Below are 23,205 nucleotides of genomic sequence, written 5' to 3' on the forward strand. Positions count from 1 at the left end.
TGGGGTCAGATGTGCAGGACTTCTTCAGCCAAAGCCATAGGCTCCTCCAATGTTCCTTTCTGGGCAGAGAGCAAAGCTCAGTCCCTTAGCACAAGGTTATCAGACAGCGTATAGAAACACAGAGCTCACAGTTAAGTTTGAACTTCAGATAACAGATAATTTTTTACCATGGCACGTACCTAAGCTAAAGAACTATTCATTATTGGCCTGAAGCTCCAATTTAGCTGGGCCTTCGTGTGTTCTACTTCACTTAGGAAGGGAACTGTGTCCTCCGAGGAGGCTGGCAGAGCAGGACGTAAGCAGTTCTAATTAAAATGCCAACGTCCCACAAACACCTGCCTTCAGAGGGCTGTCTCCTCCCTAGCAACCAGCTCTACTCCTTGTAAAATATGATGGGGGCAATAAAAAGATATGGGCACAGGGTTGCACAAAAGGTCGCCTTTTTATTTAAATATTTTGATGATACACATACAAATATAATGTTTCTCCCATAGAACAAATGTAAAAACCAATACAAATCACCCTTTCAGAAACAAAGAAAACTATTTTGAAAATGTGATGCCTTTTTTTTTAAAGCTCTTTATTGGAATATAATTGCTTTACACTGTTGTGCCAGTTTTTGCTGTACAAGAATCAGTTCTATTTATACAGTTATCCCCATATCCCCTGTGATGACTTTATATTCAGGAGACAGGGTAGGTTTTTCAAGCCTGTCCAAGAAGGAAATTTAAGACAAAGTTTTGTTTGGAGTACTCAGGTCATATTCACATTTTCACACAGTCGTGATATTCCTGTTGCAGACTTGGCAAAAAATAACTAAGTCTATAATGAAGAAAAAAAAAAAAAGCAACAACAATTACTACTTAGAGAGTAAAAAATTTAGAGCATGGAACAGTGACCTTCATTTTGGCCACAGGCTTATGGTGTCTAAAAATACTTGCCTTTTATTCATACACATCAGTGGGAGTAAAAAAGTATAAATCTTTTGCATAACAGAATTCAATGATATTTTAAAAAGTGTGCCACAAAATGAATTTTTAGAGATTCATTTTCCTAGTAAAATACATTAAAAATTCATAAAATCACAGCCTTTAAAATTTATGGAAATTATTTTGTCATGGACAATATTTATATAATTGATCACTGATATGCACTTATACTTTGAAACCTGAAACGGGTCATTTCTTCAAGGAGCAATAAAAATACAATCTATTTATTTGGCCAAAACACCCAAATCACTTTTCAGAAAGAAAGGCAAGATGTTGTACAAACTCAGGTCAGCTATATAATATTTAATATTACATGTAGTAAGCCATGACCAGTGAGTCAATGACTTTAAGACATGGAATAAATCATAATTTCAAACTCACAATTATAGAAATTATAGGGTCTTCCAATATTTTTTGCAATTACAGATAAAAGAGAGTGGCTTCTAAAATTCAGTTTAATTCTACAAATATTGATTTGGCACCCATGGTAGGCACTGAGGATATACAGCAGGGAAAGAGTTCATACTATAGTGTATACAGTTAATTTAGCTGTACTAACTTAGAAGATAATGTATCCTGAGTTTTTTTAACAGTATATTATTACTATAAAAAATAAAATGATTCTACATTTATGAAATTTGCCCTGAATTATTCTACTGAATTTGAAGTATCTAATATTTTCATGATTATTGAGAGGCAAAGGGAAGGTATAATGCAATTTTTAGGGTCATATAGAACACACACACACACACAGTTACATGCACAGACACACACAATGTGTGTTCTCACCACGTCAGTGTTCCAAGATTCAATTAACCTCACATGGACTGAAGGGCCTCTAGTTTTAAGGACATCAAACAAGCAACACAGGTCACTCAGACTGTGCATGTATCTGTGGTTAGATAAGCTGTTGGTAAGCTCCCGGGTGCAGGGAAGTATGCAACATCGAACAGCAATGTTAAATCTGAACGTGGTAGCGAAGAGGCCCCTCAGTTTCGTGGGTGGCACTGTCAGACGGCTTACACACTGGGCACTCTGTTAATTTGATAACATTCGTAGAAGCCAGGTTTATTCTGTATTTAACTTGCTTTGTGAGTACTGTTTGGCCGTAAGTCACTCAAAGGCACCCAAGTCCCGGCATCATTGTGCGGTGCCCTCAGTGAGGCCTGGGGCATTTCTGAAGTGCACTCGAGAAGCTGAGACCGTGAGGCTCTTTGCATATCAGTGACTGCGAAATATCTGAAGCCCGAGGTACACGTGCCTCTGACATCTGTAAGGCTCATGAAAAGCCAGGTCCTTTGAAAACATGAAATGAGGTCACTGCTCGCTACACTGCGGGGCAGCGTGTGGCTGACCGCTGGTCAGGAGAAGGACCGCTGGACCGTGCTGTGCTTGGAGACCCTGGTGGAAGATGTGCTTATGGTATAATTAGAAGGACTGGACTCCTCGAAGCCGGAGTCTGGCAGAGGGCCTGTGACTCCAGCTCCAGAAACCACCGTCTTCTTGGCCATGACGGAGGTTTCGGTGGGAATCTGGTAACTAGATTGCAGAGTGGAGGCCGGTGTTAGCACTCTTTCCGTCACGGTCACGTTCTGTCCTGCGGCTACACTGGGTGCAGTCAGAGGGGGCTGCACGCTGGCGCTGGGGGCTAGGAAGCGCTCTCTCTCCCGCACCATCACATAGTGTGCATCCTGCAGAGGCCGGGGGCCCTCCAGGGGGCCAGACGCACCCCCGTGAGGCGGAGGCTGGATGACTCTCTCGGTCACCATGACGCTACCCTCACTAGTGTACGGCTGCTCTCCCAAGGTGGACGCCGGGGCGTAGACCCGCTCGGTCACAATCAGGCCCTGGGACTGTCTGGGGTCCAGGACCACGGTGCTCAGTGGCACCGCGGAGCCCGTGGCGTAGGAAGTTTCTGTCACTCTCACGCTACCAGAAGCCAGTGGGTCAGAAAGTGGTGCAGCTACCTTCTGAGCCTGCCTAGAGGATACAGACTTCTCAGTGACTATTTCCTGAGTTACTTTCTCTGTGTTTGCTTCATGCAAAGGTTTTGGAACCTGAAAGCGGCTGCTGGAGGAATAAGCACTCTCGGAATTACCCCTGGTTTGCTCATAGACTGAACGTGAAGCTGCCTTCACGTCTGTTTCTCTCACAGGTTTTGGCCTCTGCTCAATTTCTGTATCCATCTCTATTTTTTGACCCAAGCAAACTTCAGCAAGTGTCTTGAATTTCAATCCTAAGTCATCTAAGAAGCGGTCATCGAGCTCTCCTTCAATAAAACTGCAGCAGCCGATGGAACCCTGGAGAGACTCAGTTTCTTCCTGAGAATAAACCAGAAGGCAATCTTTGGCTGTGTGAATGTCATCTTCCTCAGTATAAGAGGCAGCTTTCTAAAATGGAAAGAAAAACAGGCATGTAATGAGTGACACACTTCATTTAAGGACAAGACTTTAGATTCCTGGTCAAAATGTATAACCTTGGTCTAATTACAAGGAAACATCAGAGGAACACAAATTGAAGGACATCCCACAGCAGGACTGGCCTGTATTCTTAAAAAAATATTAATATTGTGAAAGATGAGAAAGGTAAGGGCACTGTTTTAGATTAAAGGAGATGGAAGTGTCATGACAACTAAATGGAAAGCGGGGCCCTGGACTAGGTCCTAGATGGGAAAAATGGCCATAAAAGACATTATTGGGATAATTGGCTAAACTGAAATATGGAAAGTGTCATTGTTCAATCTCTGTACTGTGGTAATGTAAGAGGGTGTGTGTGCACGCGTGCAAGCGTGCATGAGAGAGAGAGGAGAGACAGAGCAAAAAGCAAATGTGGCAAAATGTCAGTATTTGGGTAATCTGGGTAAAGAGCATATAGGAGTTCAAACTTTCTATTATTATTGCAAATTTTCTGATGAGTTTGAAATGATTTCCAAATTAAAAGCTGAGCACACGTACATAATCGAGAGACTCACGCAGGATTAGAGCAGAGAGGGAAAAAGATACCGAAATAAAACAAACAGGGCACCAGACTGGGACCTGGCAGTGAGACAGACAATGGATGAGAAGCGCTTTTCCTTGACTCTGACCAGTCTGCCCAGCTAATACTTGGAGGCGGGTAGATGGTAAGAAAGAAAGCAGGATGGGAGGGAGCAGAAAGTAGGAAAGCACTCAGGTAATTCGCAGCCATGCAGGAAGGAGAGGACAGAAGTAAAGCGGCCTCTATGGAAGCGCATCCCGTGGCTCCTCACAAGGGTTCTTCAGCTCCCCAGCAATCTGACCCTGCCCATCCCATCCCCAGGCACGACTGTGTTCTCAAGAAAGGCTTCCGATTCCTAATTCCAGGCATGAACTTCCTGACTGCATCCCATCAATCTTTCCTGCACCCTTCCTCCTAATCTTCTGTGAACCACCTCAACAGAGAACCAAGCATGCACCTTCAGACGAAAACACTTAAACGGACTTAACAGATGGTGTTTTTTCGGTGACACAGTCTCTCCCCTCCCAGCCTACCCGGTTCATCCCCATCAAGTCTGCTCCTGCAGAGGGACCGCACTTTCTGACCCACTGACATCAGCCTGGTCACGTGACTCGCTCTGGCCAATGAAATGGGAGCGGGAAAAGGCAGTGGCTTTGGGGGTCATTGCCAGGTTCTGCATTGCTCTGTTGCCTGTGCCCTGAGGATGCCAGCTTTCCGGGCACAACCTGTGCTCTCAGCACGCATCTTGGAATGAGGACCACACGGAGCAGAGCAGAGCTGCACTGAGTGGCAAAAGCATGAATGTGGAAAGTATGCCCTGGTGAGATGTAAGATGGTGGGGTCACTTGTTATCACCATCTAAGTGAGCTGACTGACTGACTCAGTGGGTCACACCTCTCCTTCCTCATTGCCTGTGAGCATTCTCTTAACAAAAGCAACAAAGTCCCATTTAGATCCAAGAAAATGATTACCCTAATAATATCACGGTCACATAGAAATGTTCCCCCCCATTCATAAAAACCAACGCTTACCTCAGTGAAGTAACCTCTTAAAAAGTCCTCGTTCACTGCCACTGCAGCTGCTCGAGCTCCGGACACTTCTTGGGAAGCCCCCGAGGCTCTCGTGGCCCTAAAGGCTTCTGTGGTCATCAAGGCTCCTGCTGTCCCTGTAACCTGGGTGGCCCCACCCGAGATGGCCCCAGCCGAGACGAGGCTTCTATATTCTTCCCATCGGCCGTCCATCTCCGACATTTCGTGCTGCCCTTTGGTAAAGGAAGCCGAGCTGCTTCCTTTCATGGTAGCATCCTTGGTTATCACAGCTCCTGCTCCACTGCCTACGGCTGCACCATCTCTTTGATCCGCCCCCAGAAGAGGCAGCACCACCTGCGAGAGCAAATACAGTCGAGTCATGGATGGTCAGTACGGTTGGTAGAGGATCTGAGCTAAGTGAGCATATGAAGGGAATAAGTTATTTCCACAGAGGCAAATTAGGAAACCTTTGTTTGAATGATTTCTATTTGACTCTTCTGAAGATCTCTGCTCTTCTTTCTAGTTTTGTTAGCTGATTTTAGCCCAAAGAGATGACAAAAAACTTTAAAATATGGTCTCAGCCCATTTACTCTACTGCTACCAATGGCATTTCAGCTTTCCTCTAGAGTTTGATGTCCTGTTTTATGGTTCTAGAACCTTATTTTGTTTTATTTCTTGGACACATGGCTGCCCGAGATAAAGACTACCTTTCCCAGCCTCCGCTGCTACTAGGTACAGCTGCTTGACTAAGTTCCAGCTGATGTGATTTTAAGTGGAAATGGTGTATGCAAATTCTGGGACATGTTCTTAAAAAGCAGTTTTTCATTTTTCTTCCATCTGCAGGCTGGAATGTGGGGATGGTAGCTAGTGTCTGGAGGGTGGGGACAGCAGAAGAGTGGACCTGCTCCATGGAGGAACAGGAGAAAGGAGGAGGCTGGGGCCATGCGGCAGAGGAGGCATCACATAGGTCCTGGATGGCCCATGTTGATGGTGAAGCCACTGTTATTCTGAGTCCTCTGCCGCCTGATACTAAATCATATCCTATCAGGCCGGATGCTTACGGCAGATGAGGACGAAAGGCCTCAGGTGAAGATGCAGCAGAGAGATGATGGGAGATGGCTATCAAGTAGGTAGGGGAGGGGACTTTGCAACATCTTACAACTGTCACAGGGGTTGTGGGTGCACCTCTGCCGACCCCAAGTATCGTGGAATGGAAACGGAGAAGCACCTGGTTGTGGAAGACTGCCCGTTTAATATCTGGACAAACATTTCTACCGAAATCCTTACACTCTCTTGCTCTCTTTGCCTTTGTTCTACATTCCCGGTGTCACTACCTGACCCTTCTTCTACATTCTCTGTAGCTCAGCACCTGTCACAGTAGAGCAAAACCACCTCAGTCAGCTCTGTTCTGGCAACAAATACAATTCGAACCCTGTGTTTAACGAAGGCGTGTGAATGAAATCTGTAGTAACAACTTTACTCTCTCGTGACCTAAGATGTTACAAACACTTCCCAAGGCCCCTTTAAAGCAGAAAAGACACGTTCTGTTCTGTTGACATCTAGTTGTCTGACCTTGTCTTCAGGTGGCGCCCCTTCATTGTTCCAAGGATGCAGCATCTCTATGGTACCAGGGATGGGGGTGAAGCCTTTGGCACCCTTCCCACAATGGCACATCAGCAGTAGAAGCGGTATAACTGCACAGAAACAAAATTGAGGACAGAGAAGGTTAGTCTCCACAGATTTCCAAATTTATGTTGCATAATTTTGGAATTTGCATATCACATCTTGGAGTTCCATCTTCACTTGTTTACAGCCCTATTTCTCTGTTTTTCTTTTCTTCCCCTGATCTAATGTCACCAAGCCTGTTTTGGGTGAGTTATACCAAAGCCTAAAGGCAGGATGGGGGAGTTTTACGGATTCAGAGTTCTTGTCCATTATAAATACTGTGGTCAATGAATGGAACACCAAGACTGGATTCAATACTATCCAAATCATCAAAACCAACTTAAAGGCTTAAATATTTTTTCAACCACTTTAATTTTTAATATGAGAAAATTCACCATCTAAAAAACATACACGTATGTGTTAAAAAAAAATCAAAAGTTCCTAAGGGTAGAAAAACTTTAATATAGTCAATATTCTAGAACATTGGAACTTCTATAATACCTCACCGCTTTACCCTAGAGTAGATTTGGCAGAAGGCATGACTCACTGAGGTCCCAGTTAACCTTTGAATTACCGAAGTACTATTTTCTAAAATGATTCCGCATTAAAAACCCTTAGAATGTATATAACATTTCATCCAGAATTGAATAAAATTTCAGAGCTTCCTCCTTTAGTTTCCATTTAAATTTTTTTTAAATTTATTTTTATTTTATTTATTTTGGCTGCATTGGGTCTTTGTTGCTGCGCTCAGGCTTTCTCTAGTTGCAACGAATAGGTGCGCGGGCTTCTCACGGTGGTGGCTTCTCTTGTCGGGGAGCATGGGCTCCAGGTGCACGGGCTTCAGTGTTTGTGGCACATGGGCTCAGTAGTTCTGGCTCTCAGGCTCTAGAGCACAGGCTCAGTAGTTTTGGTGGAAGGGCTTAGTTGCTCTGTGGCATGTGGGATCTTCCCGGATCAGGGCGCGAAACTGTGTCCCCTGCATTGGCAGGCGGATTCTTAACCACTGGGCCACCAGGGAAGCCCCCTCCAGTTTTATTCTACCTCCAGGAGGAAGTGGAGGCCAATGCTGGCCCCTTGAACAACAGGGTAAAGAATTACCCACATCTGCAAGCAGCCCACCCTACATTAGCTTTTACTGAGGCGCCCATTCGGCAGCTTCCAATGAACTGCCTACTCCCTAGGGTCCTTTTTATGTAATGGTCACTACAGTTACTACAGGTAATGAAAAGAGTGAAATCAGCCAGCGGTAATTCAACAAATGTTTATCAAGTGTCTGCTATGCACCAAAAGCATCATATTAGGCCCAGGAAAATCTGAGATGAGAAGCTGGTACCAGGAATCCCCACATAAAAGATGTAGTCCTACCTACTTATAAACTTGGTAAGCTGAGACAAGGCATTCACCATCATGTCCGTATTTTTACCCATTAAATGGAGATAATGGTATAAAAGCGCACTGTAAACTGTTGAGTGCTGTGCATTTAACTGCACATCTACTAATGGTTTTGACAAGCTCCCCTTCTGACAGAAATAGCTGAGGCTGCCTTGGAGGTGCTGCTTTGCCCATGAGCAGCGGTCAAGTGGAGTGGTTGTATGTGACTCCAGGCTGCAGTCTTCTGTTCTTCAATGAAAGGAAACCCAAGGTCGTTGGAGAGCAGGACTGGCTGTCATTGTTGGGAAACATACAAGTGCTCAGAGGGTCCGGCTCCTGTTGGTGCAGGTGAAGGGGCAAGCCAGGCAGAGGGTCTGGGGAGGAGGAGCTCGGGCAAGTTGAATGTGCAAAGCAAGGATGGATGGGAATAAGATGAGTTTGTAAAATAACCTTGTATCCATACTCTAAATGCATGCAACAAATCTTTTCTGAGAGCTTTCTATGCACGAGGCACTGTGCATGGAAGAAGAGACAACATCTTTCTTTCTCACTCACAGAGCTTATCAAAACAGGGACATCAAAAGGGTTTAGGTTAAAAGGATGTTGAAGAGCATGTACAATGACCTTGATTATTTAAATCAGGAAATGATACACTCCTATAAAACAAAATTCTCAAGAGCGCTCCGGTAACTTTTGGTGAATTTATCAATGATCAATTCTTGCTTCCCTACTCACCCTCAACAGCATTCTAATGTGATGATAGAAAAGCTAAAGAAATCAATGACTATAGTAACAAAATACTAAACAAACAAACAAAAACACAACAAAAAACCCCCCTAAAAAGGCATTAACATTACTAAAAGAGTTAAAGTGTAGCTTTTAAAATACTTACGTAACAAGAGCAGAAGGGCAAAAATTATGAGCGCAATTGCTGCAGGTCCAAGGCCAACATAGGAGTCAGAGTCATACCGCATTTCTGCACAGCCACTGCCTTCCACACACTTGCAAACTGTGAGTTTGAGGATCTGCTTTTCAGGGCAACTAAAGCCTTTACTATCTGCGATCAGGAAGCGAATATCACTCCTCCCAAGTTTTCGTTCGCTTTGTTGCAGTAGCACACTGGTACCTGCAAGGACAGATAATAAAGGAAATAAAAATGAGTGGTTACCAAGGAAGGGCAAGATTAAATTACATAAATTGATTATATTATATGTTTTAGGTGTACAACACTGATTCACAATTTTTAAAGGTTATACTCCAGTTATCGTTATAAAATATTGGCTTTTTCTCTGGTGTACTATATATCCTCATAGCTTATATATTTTAACATAATGGGTTGTACCCCTTTATCCCCTAACCCTATCTTGTTCCTCCTCACTTCCCTCTCCCCCATGGTAACCACTAATTTGTTCTCTACATCTGTGAGTCTACAGAAACATTCTTTAATTGCTAATCATCTTTAGCTCCAGTTAGAAGCTTTATTATTCCATAACTTCTCTATTGAATTCACACTGTGTGCTTGATGAAATCAATCCAAATATGCAGCTGAATAACAAAGGATCAGATCTGGACATACTTTGCTTTTATGATGACTAATGTTAACAAATGTGTGTGATTTACCAGATGCTAGGAACTCTTTCATCACTGGCATACAGTGACAAACAAGTGGAGAGTTAAGTGGCATTTCCATCAAATGACCTTCATTTTACTGTTTCTTACAAGAATTTTATTAAGGCAATTTTCAAACAGAGAGCAGCTGAGGAAACAGCTTAATTAACTTCCATGGTACCCATCTCCAGCTTTAAAAATTTTCAGCAATGGGCCAATCTTGTTTCATCCAGTCCCATCCTTTTTGTTCCCAACACTGTATAGTAGAAATTTTGAAAAATTTCAAATCTACAGAAAATCTGAAAGACTATTACAATGAATACTGATACACTCTTCATGAATTGCTTACATCTTACAAAGATACTTTCTCTTTACACGCACACCTTTTTCCCCCGAACTATTTCAAGGTGTTGCAGAACTCATGACATTCTTCAGCATATACCTTCTAAGACCAAGGGATATTAGTCCTCTCAAGAAATTTATTATTGATATAATAATACTATCTAATATACAAGAAATTTATTATTGATATTATAACATTATCTAATAACACTAATTCACCACATTCAAACTTGCCAATTGTTGTAAAAATGCCCTTTATAGTTCTGTCAATCTCTCTGGCTTTTTTTATTTTTTATTTTTTGTGATCTTGGATCCAATCAAATATTATGTCCTGCATTTAGTTGTCATCTTAGTCTCCGTTAATAACCTATAATAGGCCCACCTTTCTTTTGGCCTTTCAAGATCTTGACCTTGTTGAAGGCCATTTATTTTAAAGGATGCTCCTGTTTGAATTTGTCTGACTGTTTCCTCATGACTGGATTCAGGCTACACATTTTTTGCAAGAATATTCCACAGAAAGTGTTGTGCAAATGACCTTTTATCTTATTTTTTTTAAATGTGACTCATGTTATTTAAAAATTTTTCTTTCGACATGAATAAAAATAATGACCAGTTTTCACACGAGTGAAAATAATGATCAGTTAGAACAACTTAAAACTTTTTCTGATATATGTATAACATTTATTAAAAAATAATTTACTTGCAAGGCATGTAAAGATGAAAGAATACAAAGAAAAAATGAGGTCTTTGGGAGGTTTTTTTGTTTATTTTTGGAAGTAAGACACGTCTTCTCATTTTACGTCTATATTTTATGGAATTTGATCTCCATAGCAAGAAATATACTTATTAAATCATCCCCAAAGCTCTGGAGAAGTGAGGAAAGCGTCTAGTCATTCATTTAAGGAAAGAGCTTATTAAAAGAAATCTAGGAAACATGGCCTGGAAGAATACAACTAAATTCATGATTGACTCTGAGAGGGAAGGGCACAAAGGTGACTTCTACTTTATCAGTGATTGTTAAAAAAAATTGTTAATATTCTTTTAATTCTACGTGGTAGGTAAAAAGGTGTCTGCCTTATTAGTCTCTGGAATTTTCTGTACTTAAAAAATTTCCTAAATAAATAAAATAGTTAGGAGCTATTTATTATCACGATAGTTGGTCGATCATCTCATTGTATAACCAAGGAGAAAAAAGCCTGGGTTACAGAATCCTGTCTCTCTCAATTATGCAGATACATAATCCCAGTGACTTCCTGTTATAACAGTCTAATCTGTAGGTGTATCCTAAAGAGTTTTATGTTCTTAAGGCTAGGAAAAACTTCAAGAGCCCATCAAATTCAAATGTCTTTGTCTTTAGATAGAAAATCCACTGTGTATCTGGAGAGGCAACAGAGCATAAAGGTAAAGAGTAGAGACTCCACAGTCAGACTGCTTGGGTTCAAATCCTAATTCCAACTCTTCAATCAGCTGTAACTTTCAGAATGTCACAGCTAGTAATGTAAAACTTTCTGCACCTTTGGTTTCCTCATCTGTAAAATGTTGATGACTTAATATTAGTAAAGTGCTTAGACCAGTGCCTGGCATCTCCCAAACATCACGTTTCTTAGATGAAACTAAGTAAGTCTTGGAATCCCAGCAAGTTTGGTACAAAACACATTTACATATCTTAGTCAAAGAAACACAAACTCCAATCAAGCAGTCAGCCTCGATGGGAGTCCCAGACTTCTGTGAGTACAGAATGCGATAAAGTGAGCCAGGGGACCAACCCCCTCATGAGCCTTGAGGCCCTTGACTCAGAAGAATCATTTGGATGTCCGCATCCCAGGGTTCATGCTAGAAGCCAGTACTGGACTACTGAAGAGGATTTCAGGTTTATTTATAAGTTAAATTTATTGGAATTTTAGAGTACAGGAATCACAAGAAGGTTTTATTCATTAATTCAGATCATTGAAATACATAAAAAAGAAACCAAATATATTAAGTTTATAAATACATTGAAATGTTAAATGTGTTTAATTTGTAAATTCGACCAAACATGATTCAAAGCCTCTGAAAATGACTGTAAAATTTGCTAAGCCTAAGAAAACAATAAACTTAAAAGTGAAGAAACATTGGGGTATTACATTTAAAAACTTTTCTGAAAGGGGCACTACCTGTTTAAAACAAGAGTCTTCTGGATAGATTTTTCTGCATTTGAAACCATCTTGAAGGAAGCCAATACAGCAGGTCAATAAGGGGGTATGTCCCAGGATATGGATATATGCACATGTCCTTCTAGCATGGGGGTAAAGGGGACAGACAGACTCTTTTTCATGTTGTGTCCATCACTTACCAGCTTTGTGACTTCAAACAAACTACCTAACTGTAGTGAAGCCAAAGTTTCCTCAGCTGTAATCAGGGAATAATGTTATGGGGTAAGGAGTAAATGTGATAATGCACATGACGGGACCGCAGGGTGCCTGGCACATGGCATATGTTCAATAAGTTATTTTTAATGGAATCACCGTTACTGTACCTCAAGATTTTCAGAAGGCACCTACTCTGACTGCTGTCCTTGGAAAGGCTAGGTATTCCTCAGCTTATGAAACAACGACTTCAAGAGCGATTCGGAGAATACCCAGCTACCTTAAAGATATTAGATATCTATTTTCCTTCTCTCTCTCCAAATAGGCTATTTATTATTAGGCAGATCAAAAACACTATGCCTGGGACTTCCCTGGTGGCGCAGTGCTTAAGAATCCATCTACCAATGTAGGGCACCGGGGCTCGAGCCCTGCTCTGGGAAGATTCCACATGCCACGGAGCAACTAAGCCCATGCACCACAACTACTAAGCCTGTGCTCTAGAGCCCATGAGCCACAACTATTGAGCCTGTGTGCCACAACTACTGAAGCCCACGCACCTAGAGCCTGTGCTCCACAATAAGAGAAGCCACTACAATGAGGAGCCCACGCACCACAATGAAGAGCAGCCCAAGCTTGCAGCAACTAGAGAAAGTCCGTGTGCAGCAATGAAGACCCAACGCAGCCAATAAATAAAATAAATAACTTAAAAAAAAAGATTTTAGATTTCTATCACGTTCATTATTTAAATATACAGTCCACTGATTTTGCTTACTTTCTCGGCGTGCTATTTTCCACCTTTCTGCCATTCCAGCTGGTTTGTCAATGACAGAGAAACTGAAAGGCCAGCTGTTTTGGGGTCCGTCCAGGTCCTGTGCGGTCACGTTCACGTACTGCACGTCATCACAGACAGTCTGCACAGGCTCAACCAGTGTGGGACAATTGTCATTGATGTCTTCAACCGAGATAATAATAGTGCCAGTGATGGTTTTTCTAGGATATTCTTAAAAATAAGAAAAAAAAAAGTATATTCTGGTTAGGCTGCTCATAATGGACATAGTTTGAATTCTCCTGCCAATTTGGTAAGAAGGTAGTAACCAAATTAGGATGCTTCCTATCTTAGATATGTTTTCATATTCAGATCATGTAGTATCTTTTAGTCTATTTGTAGAAATGTGAAAGTTTACCCATTTGACCTTCCTACAAGATCAAAACAAAGATCTCTGATGCTGGAAAATAAAATTTAAATGCATATAACCAAGAAAAAAATGTCTATTTAATAACTGACCTTCTGTCATAGCCAAAATCTTTGCAGTGTATGTACCATTTTTGACATATCTGGATTCATAATCAGGAATTTTCACAAGTCTAATTTCAGAGGTGGCAGAATCCACAGAGATCCAGTTGTCTGCATCTTCAAATTTGGCATATCTGTTAGAAAACAGACAAAATTAACTTTGAGTTCTGGTTAAACTGAGACTATCTACAATTAATATCTACAACTCTTTTAAGCTTAATTTCTGCTTTATTATATATGTTCTTATTACAGGCATTAGTTTGGAATGTTTTTAAATTTCTTGAAACTATCCTAAAAGCTGTTCTGTTTATGGTGTATCACACCTACTTTGGAACCTTCCTTATTTCTGTAACACACCCAAGACACACGTTCAAGGGTGACCATCCCTTGCCTACTCACCCGGGAAGTTTACGAGTTGCTCTTCAGTCTGTCTTACAGCTTTCAATCTAGCTTCCCTTAAATTTGGAGTTAACCTTTGGAGGATAACTTAGTCACCCAACAAGAACTCGTGGAGAAAAGCAATCTTACATTCTATTGTTCGCTGGCATATTATCAATATTTGAAAATATCAATTTAAAAAATCAATGGCTGCCTTAAATGCAAGTACTTTACATTCTGGGATATTGTTGATAGTTTGGAGCAATAGGCTTCTTTCAGTTAGAAATGGTTAAAAGTGGAGACAATGCTGATAAGGTGATTTCTGGGTTTCTTCCCTCAAAGCAAAGGAGAATTAGTGCAAAAAGAGACAGCTTTGGGAAGGCAAGGAGAACATTCATAGTATATTTTCAGAAATGTATGTAATTTAATACCATGGAGTTTAAAATGTATCCAAATACAAATATAAACTAAACATATGAGTATTTGGCTCAATCAGTCAGATTAATAATTTATTTTCTATTAAGTGGCTGTTTAGGCACACAAAAATGAGTGGCTAATGTATAGCAATATTTATTTATAGTGATGATTTTGAAAAATTTCAATTATACACTTGAACTAAATTTTCCTACCTTTTAATATTTTTACCAGTAAATGATGATACATTTGGATTTTCACAAATATATCTGAATTTCACGGCTGGAATTTTAAAGCTTGAACTTAGCTGCTGCCAATGTTTTCCCACATTATGCTTATAACGAAGACAAAGCTATAGTAATAAGAATCATATTTCACAAAGGAATGTTTTGTGTGATCTCATTTAAGGAATCTTCTGTTTTCTACTGTGAAAATTAGACCCCATTCAAAGTCGGATAGCAGCTCACATGTCATGTCAAATACCCATGACAACGATGCATGTGGATAATCAGTAAGAGAGCAAATTATGACAAAGTTAAGAGAGTGATTCTTCTGCTGTCCTCATCGATGTTTCTAAATTCGGTGAATACTGGAAAATTATTTCACTTAGCTGTGCCTCTCATTCCTTATCTGTAAAATAGCAGGTCTGAATTTATCTTTAAGATCGTTCTCATTCTAAAGTTCTGTAATTGTATGCTAAAGAATACAATACTTTGAGAAGTAAAGAAACATGGTTCATTACTTTTCAAGGTAGAACTTATAATCTTTTGATACACTCATAACTCTTAATAACAACAGCAACCAAAATTAAATAGATGGAAATAGAAGTTTCAATAGAGAGTCACAATATTACTAGAGGATAATTAATTAGACCATCTAAGCCTCTCAGTGGATAGCGTGAGAAATCATAAGGAACATTCATCCTCAATGCTGGGATTTGCGTAGGGACTGCCTTCTGAAGTTTACAGCCATGGAAATAAAAATTAGACTATAAAACTCAAGAGAAGCTGGACTGGCTCCTGAAGGTAAAGTGGGCAAACAAGGGTCACCAAGACATTGCAGAAAACACAAGGGAAGCTGTTTGTTAACATTATTTTGGAAAAAAGGTCATTTACTCCTATCGGCTGATGAATTTCATGAAAGGGAGATGCACTAAAAGGAAAGAGATTATTGAAGAGCTTCATAAATAATAGCTCTGTAGAGAGTCATCTTTCCATGGCATGGCTCTGAGATCTAAGATGTAAATTCACTTTGAAAATGTGAATGGATCTTGCAAACCCAGATGTCACTACAGGGTGGGCACAGTCCAGCACCTTCCAGCACAGGGGCGGCATCTAGGTTCTCAAAAGGATATTCTGAGTAAAGGTCATCATGACCAAGACCAACATTACCAAAGGTTCATCAAATCCCTAGACCAAATAGCCTGGTTTAAATGAAGATCCATTTCCAAGGCTTATGAGCGGCTAAAACTGGTTTCCCCATTATTAAAATACATTCTGCAGCTATTTTTAGTTCTCTTAACCAAACTTGTATCAAGTGGAATTTGCAGGAAATTTTATTTGCGATTTTCTTATCTCTAATACTCTTTTAAGACAGATTTTAGAAAGTGTCTTTCTGAGCTTTCTCTTTGTTGCTTTCTAGCCCTCTCTACCCAGAATTGCCTTGAGGTGAGCAATGCAGCCCCCGCCTCACTCACGTGGTGGTGGGAAGGGGTTCCTGGGAAAACGCCTCCCTGCCTCTCAGGGACACGTACAACTCCAGGAAATTTAATCTACAGGCCTCAGGGGGTTATGATGGCGGAGTTCGAAGGAGTGAAGTGTTCAAATTTCATTGTGAGTTTTGAAAATAGGCATTCAAAGTAATTCAAAATGATGAAACAATATTCATAACTATCTCTTACTTTACATGGGCTACTTGTCCACTGTCTCCATCAAAAGCTTGAAATTTTCCCATTATTTGGTTTTGGCTTGATTTTTCCACACTCTCGCTAGTGTGAAATCCGATTATGCTGCTTTTAAAATAAATGCCTTCTTTCACATTTTTCACTTTGACTTTGATGGGAATGGATGTAGGCTTATATTTATTCTTAACCGATTTGTGGAAAGCTGCTTTGTTAGTGACAACAATGCTGAAGTCCAGATTCTTCATTTCTTCATAATCTACTTCCTAGAAAGGCAAAATCAAAGGGAATTCTTTTAAAAGGGAAAATAACTAGAACACACACGTGTGGTGTTAGTGTCAGATATGATAATTTAAAACATGAAAAATACAGCAGTACTGAGTATTCTGACTCATATTGATACCATGCTATTGAAAAGTCTGTCAATTTGGATGTTCACAAACATTAAGGATGTTTACGAAGCATCCCCAATTTATTTTATTTAAAGTCAAAATCGTTTAAAATACATACATGTTTATTTTTAGCAATCCGAAGTGATTTTTTTTCTTAATAAAAAAAGTTAATGGACATTCAATGTTAGCTAATATTCCTTAAAATGTGTTCCATGGGTTTGTTCTGGTGAAAAGGGCTACAAAAGTAGCAGCAGCACTGCCAGTTCTGTCCCACAGCAAATCATAAAACTGAGACCTCCTGTAGGGAAAACAACTATTTAGCTTCGGTAAACCCAGGGGTTTTCAAATTTATTTAAATAAAGAATCTAACCCCTCCTTTTTAGCATAATGTCTATTAATATCTGGTTTGCTATTAATGCCATAAAAGATTAACCCTCCTCTAAATACTCTGTTCTTTGTGAATCGTGGTACTTATAAAGTACATTTGATATAATCAGTTTATCACTCTATGCATATTTTATGTTCTGATTTGTCCATTTTCTTTTTTAAAACATTTCTATTGTATTCTACTATTTAGATACACTTAATTTACTTAGCATTCTCTTTATTAGGCATTTGGACTATTTGCAATTAATACTGCTCTGAACATTTTTAGGCAAATTATTTTTCCCCTGTTGAGCTACAGGGGAAAGACGTACCCAGTAAAAGTTTACGAAGGTCCTGCTGCTTTTTATTTCTAGTGGTCCTGACCATTTAGATGTACTGACTAATCATTTTTGCTGTTTCTTCAGTACAACATTGACTATATTACATGTGTTTAAATGAATTACTGCAATGCTCACTTTTGTTTTTGGATGATTAATTATGAAAGCCATCTTCCTCTCTACAGAGTTTTGGATAGATAACTTCTTCTGCCCCCTTTTTTATATGGGTCACTATGGTGTTGGGACAATGACACAACACACATTGCCTAAAGAAAAATACCCTCTGTATTTGTAGAATCCTTGTGAAAGTTATTTTCTTTTCAAGTTGCTCTTGCACTTTACATGCTTACTTTGATGGCATGATGCATGCTGAATGAGAAATAAAATCTTCCAGACAAATGTCATTAGTATTCAAAGACCATGGAAGACCAAGACAATGCTAAAAAAATGCGCTAGGTACTGGAAACATAAAGACTGTTTCATAGTGTTTGTTATAAATAGCCACCATGCTCCAGAGAGAATGGAAAATTTTTCAGCATCAAGAGCAATGTATGAGGGCAGATACCTCTATTTCTACAACTGTTAGCATATTTTATCACTCCCATTTTTGCTATCTTCAATGGCATTAAAGGTACTAAACTTATTTGTTAACACAGCTGAAGCTTCTTCTCATGTGATGATCTACTATCTCTATTTCTACAGTTTAAAGTATCTAGTCTTCTTCTTTGTCTTTTTTAGACAGCTTTATCGAGGTATGATATACCTACAATGAAATTTACCCCTTTTAAGTGTAAAGCATGAGGACGTTTCATAAGCCTATATGGTTTTGCAAATATCAGGACTTTCCAGTTTTAGAACACTTCCATCACTCCCCAAAAGTTCCTTTTTGCTTATTTGTAGCCAACTCACAACCTCCACCTCAAGCAATCACTGATCTGTTTTCTATATATCTACTTTCTGCCTTTTCTACAAATTTCATACTGTACGTAGTATTTTGTGCCTGTATAGAGTATAATGTTTCTGAGGTTCGTCCACGTTGTAGCGTGTATCAGGACTTCATTCCTTTTTAGTGCTCATCAGTATTCCACGTTTTATTTACCTGCTTACCAGCTGGTGGACTTCTGGACTGTTACCAGTTTTTCACTATTAAGAACTCAAGTCTCTATGAACATTTGCATGTAAGTTTTTTTTTTTTGTAGATATATGTTGTTATTTTTCTTGGGTGGATACGTAGGACTAAATTGTCGGGTCACTGGATAAATACTCTATGTTTAACTTTTTACAAAACTGCCAAACTGGCTCTACCATTTAATGTTTCCAATGGTAATATATAGGAGTTCCAGTTTCTCTACATTCTTGAGGACATTTGGTGTTGTCAATCTTTCGATTGTAGCTCATTCTAGCAGGTGTGCAGTGGTAGCTCAGGTAGTCTTAGTTTGCATCTTTCCTAACGACTAATGATGTTGAGTAACCTTTATGTGCACATTTGTTATTTGTGTATCTTCTTTGTCTAACTTCCATGTCTATTCCTTTGAATGGAATCTGATTATCGCCTTTATAATTTGGAGGCAATTCTTTATTGAGAAAGTAAATCTGTAATTTTCTTAATCTGCTGCTGTCATTTTAATACTGAATTTACTATTTTTTTCATGCCCCCTTTGGTAACTATGTCCCTTTCTGTGCTGCCATGATGCATTGAGGATATTTCTATTATTCATCACTAAGTGATTGTTTCTCCTTATGTGTATTAGTGGCTTTTTATCTGAAGCACCTAGCATGGTTGCACCTCTAATCGATGACTAAAAAGGATGCCTAGTTCTATATAAGCGGGTAAATCTATTTTGTCTCTGATGCCATTATCCATTTATTCAGTAATTATAAAATGTGTCTTCCCTTTAAACGTGAGCTAATCTTATTTTCCTTTGCTTTATGAAAAGTAATCTAAATGCATACAGTAGCCTATTGATAACTGGTATTCATAATTATTACTATGAAACTTCAAGTTAATTTTTCTCTATTCTGTTATATATCATATTATCATCACTCCTCTTCCTGCTGTTAGGGTTTACCTACTTTGCCATATATTAAGTTTTTATAAATGTGGAAACTTCTGGAACCGATTTTTGTCTGTGACTTCATGAAATAGTATTTTGAAAGCTGTAGCTTTTTTATTTTAAAATCTGCTAAGGCAATTCTATCATAAACCATTTAACCATACACTGATATTCTTCCTCACTTACTCTATTAGATAAAAACCCATCCTCTGAGTTTTGTTTAAAAAATTCTGTGGGAGTATGGGTTTTAAATGTTTAAGACCCGTATGCTTAATAACACCATTAAATTTTTGTACACTGATTCAATTAAGCACAATTATAACACTGTGTTTCAAAATGTGACCTTCATACTACTGACATTAGAAACACAAAAAGTGTAACCATTTACTAGCCGCAGAACTTGGGCAAATAGGGATGGCTCCTGTCTCTACAACTGTGATGCCAGTTAACTGATCACGAAAAGTACTTCTAAATGTTTGGACCTCAAAATACATCAGTTTCCTCCTCTGGACCAACTTCTTCCATTCCAGTTTTGAACACTAAGTACTTACCTTAATAAGGGTCACGATTCCTTCATTAGTTTGAGTATCAGTTTCTATGCGGAAATAGCCCCCTTCATTTCCTGATGCAAAAGTAAAATTTGCTAACCAATTATCGGAGCCTACTTCATCTGCATCGAACACTTTTATGCGTAAAACTTCTACATTGGCTTTGTTTTCTTCAACTGTCCCTTCGTACTGCAAGACACAAACAGGTGATTTTTATTCGGATGTAACACAAACATAAGTGATATATTTTTAGTTATGACTAAAATATAAGTAGGCATGTTTGTTATAAAAATAACAGTTACCAGTTTATTTTCAACTACAGGTATATTGTCATTGACGTCCAAAATACGAATCTGAACTTGAGCTTGCTTTACTGGTTTATCTGTTATTTGTCCATTGCCATCTCTTGCTTCTACCGTCAAAGTATAGCTGCTGTGTTCCTACAGGGCAATAAAAAAACATCCAGCTGGGGTGAAAATGAATCGCTCCCAAATCTATCCTTCTGGTTTTAGTTCACTTTATCATCAACGGAATAAACCACAGTACATTTTATTCATAAATAAGTTTCCTGATCTGCTGTTAATCCTGTGAAGATACTGTGTATTTGCCATCAGAGTTTTTCTAAAAGGGCAGAAAAGCCTAGAGCAGTTGTTGATATCAAATTCTTAATTATGTCATTGGTGATATTTATCAGGAGATGAGTCTCTCCTTAAAATAGCCTGAGCACAAAAGAGTGCGTTCAAAATGTAGTTTGGGCTACACTGGAAGTGACGGGACTCTATGAATTGTTTTTTTTCTATCCCACACATCATTTTCACCTACAAGTAAAGCCAGAAAAACTTAATCCCCTAAGAACACTTGACCAGTGAACTTTGTCCATACATCCCGGGAGATTAGATTCTTGGAGAACGTGTCCTAGAGAACAACGTCTCAGATGTTACTCCAAAGGGAGCACTTCTCTTCCAAGTGGTCCCCTTCCGATGGCTCCATTCTGTGTGGCTGTTGTTTAAAGGGCCACGCAGGCAGTGCCAGTGCCTGGGGACCCCGTGCAGGGCAAAACTGCTCGGTGAGAGGCAGGACCGCAGAGGCTCTGGAACCAGCAGCCTGGGTTCCAATTCTGACTTACTAGCTGTGTTGGACACACATTATCCCTTGACCCTTGGTTTTCTTCTATGTAAAATGGGGATAATAATTGGATCTGCTTCACAGGCTTTGCAGGTAGATTAAATGAGTTCATCCACATAAAAGGCTTGGAAGAGCACCAGGCACATGGTGAATGCCCAATAAGTGACAGCCAGAATTTTTGGTTAAACTTGCCAGAGACAGAAGCTCATTAAAAAAAAAAAAAAATCACACTACTAATTCAAAATTGTACTTTTCCACTCTCATTTTATGTGAAAAGGTACAGTAGAATTTTAGGAGTAAAAACGTGTAATTTTACAAAGACTTTGATAAGAATGTTGAGCACTGTCCTCTCCTTCTCTGGCCAGAGTCAGATCATTTTTTCCAAGCAATACAAAATACACAGACTGTGCCTGGAGGATGATTTATATTTGATGTTTTTAGGATCATCAACATTTTACTAGGCATGCTGTTACAATCTCTATGTGTGCAGCATTTAAAAAAATCTTCTCTCTCCCTTTTTCAACTAAAATGTTCCCTTTGACTTAGAAATAAAAAGTGAAATGTTTGAGAAAACATCCTTTTTAGGAAACTGACTCAAATTTTCCTCCAGTTTGGGATTTACAGTAACTCTTTCCTTTACAAATACTTCTATTACCCTAAACAGGACTTGTATTTCATATATCAGCAGTAGGAAAGATTCCTGACGTTTTATTACAGAGCCACAAATTAAAGAACATTGCTTTAGAACTCTCTAGCAAACTGATCCTGATTGGAGAGGCCCTAGGACAGTGCTTATGTAATTTTAAAATTTCCTAACAGCCACAATTTAAAAAGTACAAAGAGGGAATTCCCTGGCAGTGAAGCGCTTAGGACTTCGTGCTTCACTGCCGGGGCCCGGGTTCAATCCTTGGCCGGGGAACTAAGGTTCTGCAAGTCAAATGGCATGGCCAAATAAGTAAATAAATAAACATAAAAAAAATAAAAAAGTAAAAAGAAACAGGTGATACTAATTTTAAACAAATATGTTTCATTTAACCCATGGTATCCAAAATATTATCAATTCAACATGTGATCAACAAAAAATTATCATGGTGATATTTTACACATTCTCTTTTTCATGCTAATCTGGTGTATATTTTCCACTTACAGCACATCTCAATTTTGACTAGTCACATTTCAAGTGGTCAATGGCCACATGTGGCTGATGGCCACCACTTCAGACAGCACATCCCTGGAGGAGGATCATTCCGAGTTATCCTCTGAGTGAGTAACACAGAACAGTCAGAAAATTAGAAAACAAATAGAGAGAGAATAAACTGGAAAGACAGAGGAGAGCTGAAAAGATGAGTAACATAAAATATTAACTTACCTCTCTGTCCAAGGTAATACTGGTTGTATAAATCTCTCCTGTGTCTTTATTTAGGTAAAACACTGGAGAACTAGCAGGCTCCTGAGAGACGATTCTATAGGAAACTTTAGAATTCAGAGTGTTGGGCTCATCTGCATCTGTGGCGGTGATTTTCATCACAAGTGTATCTGGCATCAGAAACAAAGGTGTCCAAGATGAAACAACTTTTAGCACACTTATGTATGTTATTATTTTATTTATAATATCAGCTTGTTCCAAAAGGGATTTCAGGTATTTATCAAAATCAGTATACCAAGATCAAAACATTTAACTGCTTGAGGAAATAAGTGTGAATGGAGGTAGGAATAGGAAAAATAGGATGAGGGTGAGGCTGAGGTTAGTACACAAATTCTTAGGATGAAATCTTGAACGCTTGCTATAGGAGGGCCACGAATTTGTTTATAACAGTTCTAATAACCAATACAAAGAGACAAGAATGAACAGATACAAATACATGCTTATTAAAATACAAGCAATTCAGGAGAAGCATAGCTATTCTTTACATTCTGATCAAAGAGAAATCTCCCCTGCAAGTCTCCGTACAGAACACTGCATTTAACACTTGCATTGAAGCCTGACAGTTGAAACAGTATGTCAAAGGTCAGCAAACTACTGCCAGTAGGCCAAAGCCAGCCAGCCACCTGTTTTTGTAAATAAAATTTTA

General features: G+C 39.3%; 1 protein-coding gene across 6 annotated transcripts in view; it reads right to left on the minus strand.

The window, feature by feature from the left end:
• Nucleotides 1-439: 439 nt before the first annotated feature.
• DSG2 (desmoglein 2) overlaps nucleotides 440-23,205 on the minus strand; it is a 58,269-nt gene continuing 35,503 nt past the window's right edge. For all 6 annotated transcript variants that reach the window (XM_057698271.1, XM_057698273.1, XM_057698274.1 and 3 more), the window contains 10 exons: nucleotides 22,503-22,669; nucleotides 20,311-20,448; nucleotides 20,012-20,197; nucleotides 16,311-16,576; nucleotides 13,610-13,752; nucleotides 13,097-13,324; nucleotides 8,922-9,155; nucleotides 6,566-6,687; nucleotides 4,997-5,347; nucleotides 440-3,379 (listed from right to left, as the gene is read on the minus strand). In XM_057698271.1, coding sequence (XP_057554254.1) covers nucleotides 2,351-3,379; nucleotides 4,997-5,347; nucleotides 6,566-6,687; nucleotides 8,922-9,155; nucleotides 13,097-13,324; nucleotides 13,610-13,752; nucleotides 16,311-16,576; nucleotides 20,012-20,197; nucleotides 20,311-20,448; nucleotides 22,503-22,669 — 2,864 coding nt within the window. In that variant the 3' untranslated portion in view covers nucleotides 440-2,350. The remainder of the gene's footprint in view (nucleotides 3,380-4,996; nucleotides 5,348-6,565; nucleotides 6,688-8,921; nucleotides 9,156-13,096; nucleotides 13,325-13,609; nucleotides 13,753-16,310; nucleotides 16,577-20,011; nucleotides 20,198-20,310; nucleotides 20,449-22,502; nucleotides 22,670-23,205) is intronic.

The sequence above is a fragment of the Hippopotamus amphibius genome, chromosome 11 (assembly GCF_030028045.1).
Source record: "Hippopotamus amphibius kiboko isolate mHipAmp2 chromosome 11, mHipAmp2.hap2, whole genome shotgun sequence".
In the NCBI taxonomy this organism is placed as follows: domain Eukaryota; kingdom Metazoa; phylum Chordata; class Mammalia; order Artiodactyla; family Hippopotamidae; genus Hippopotamus; species Hippopotamus amphibius.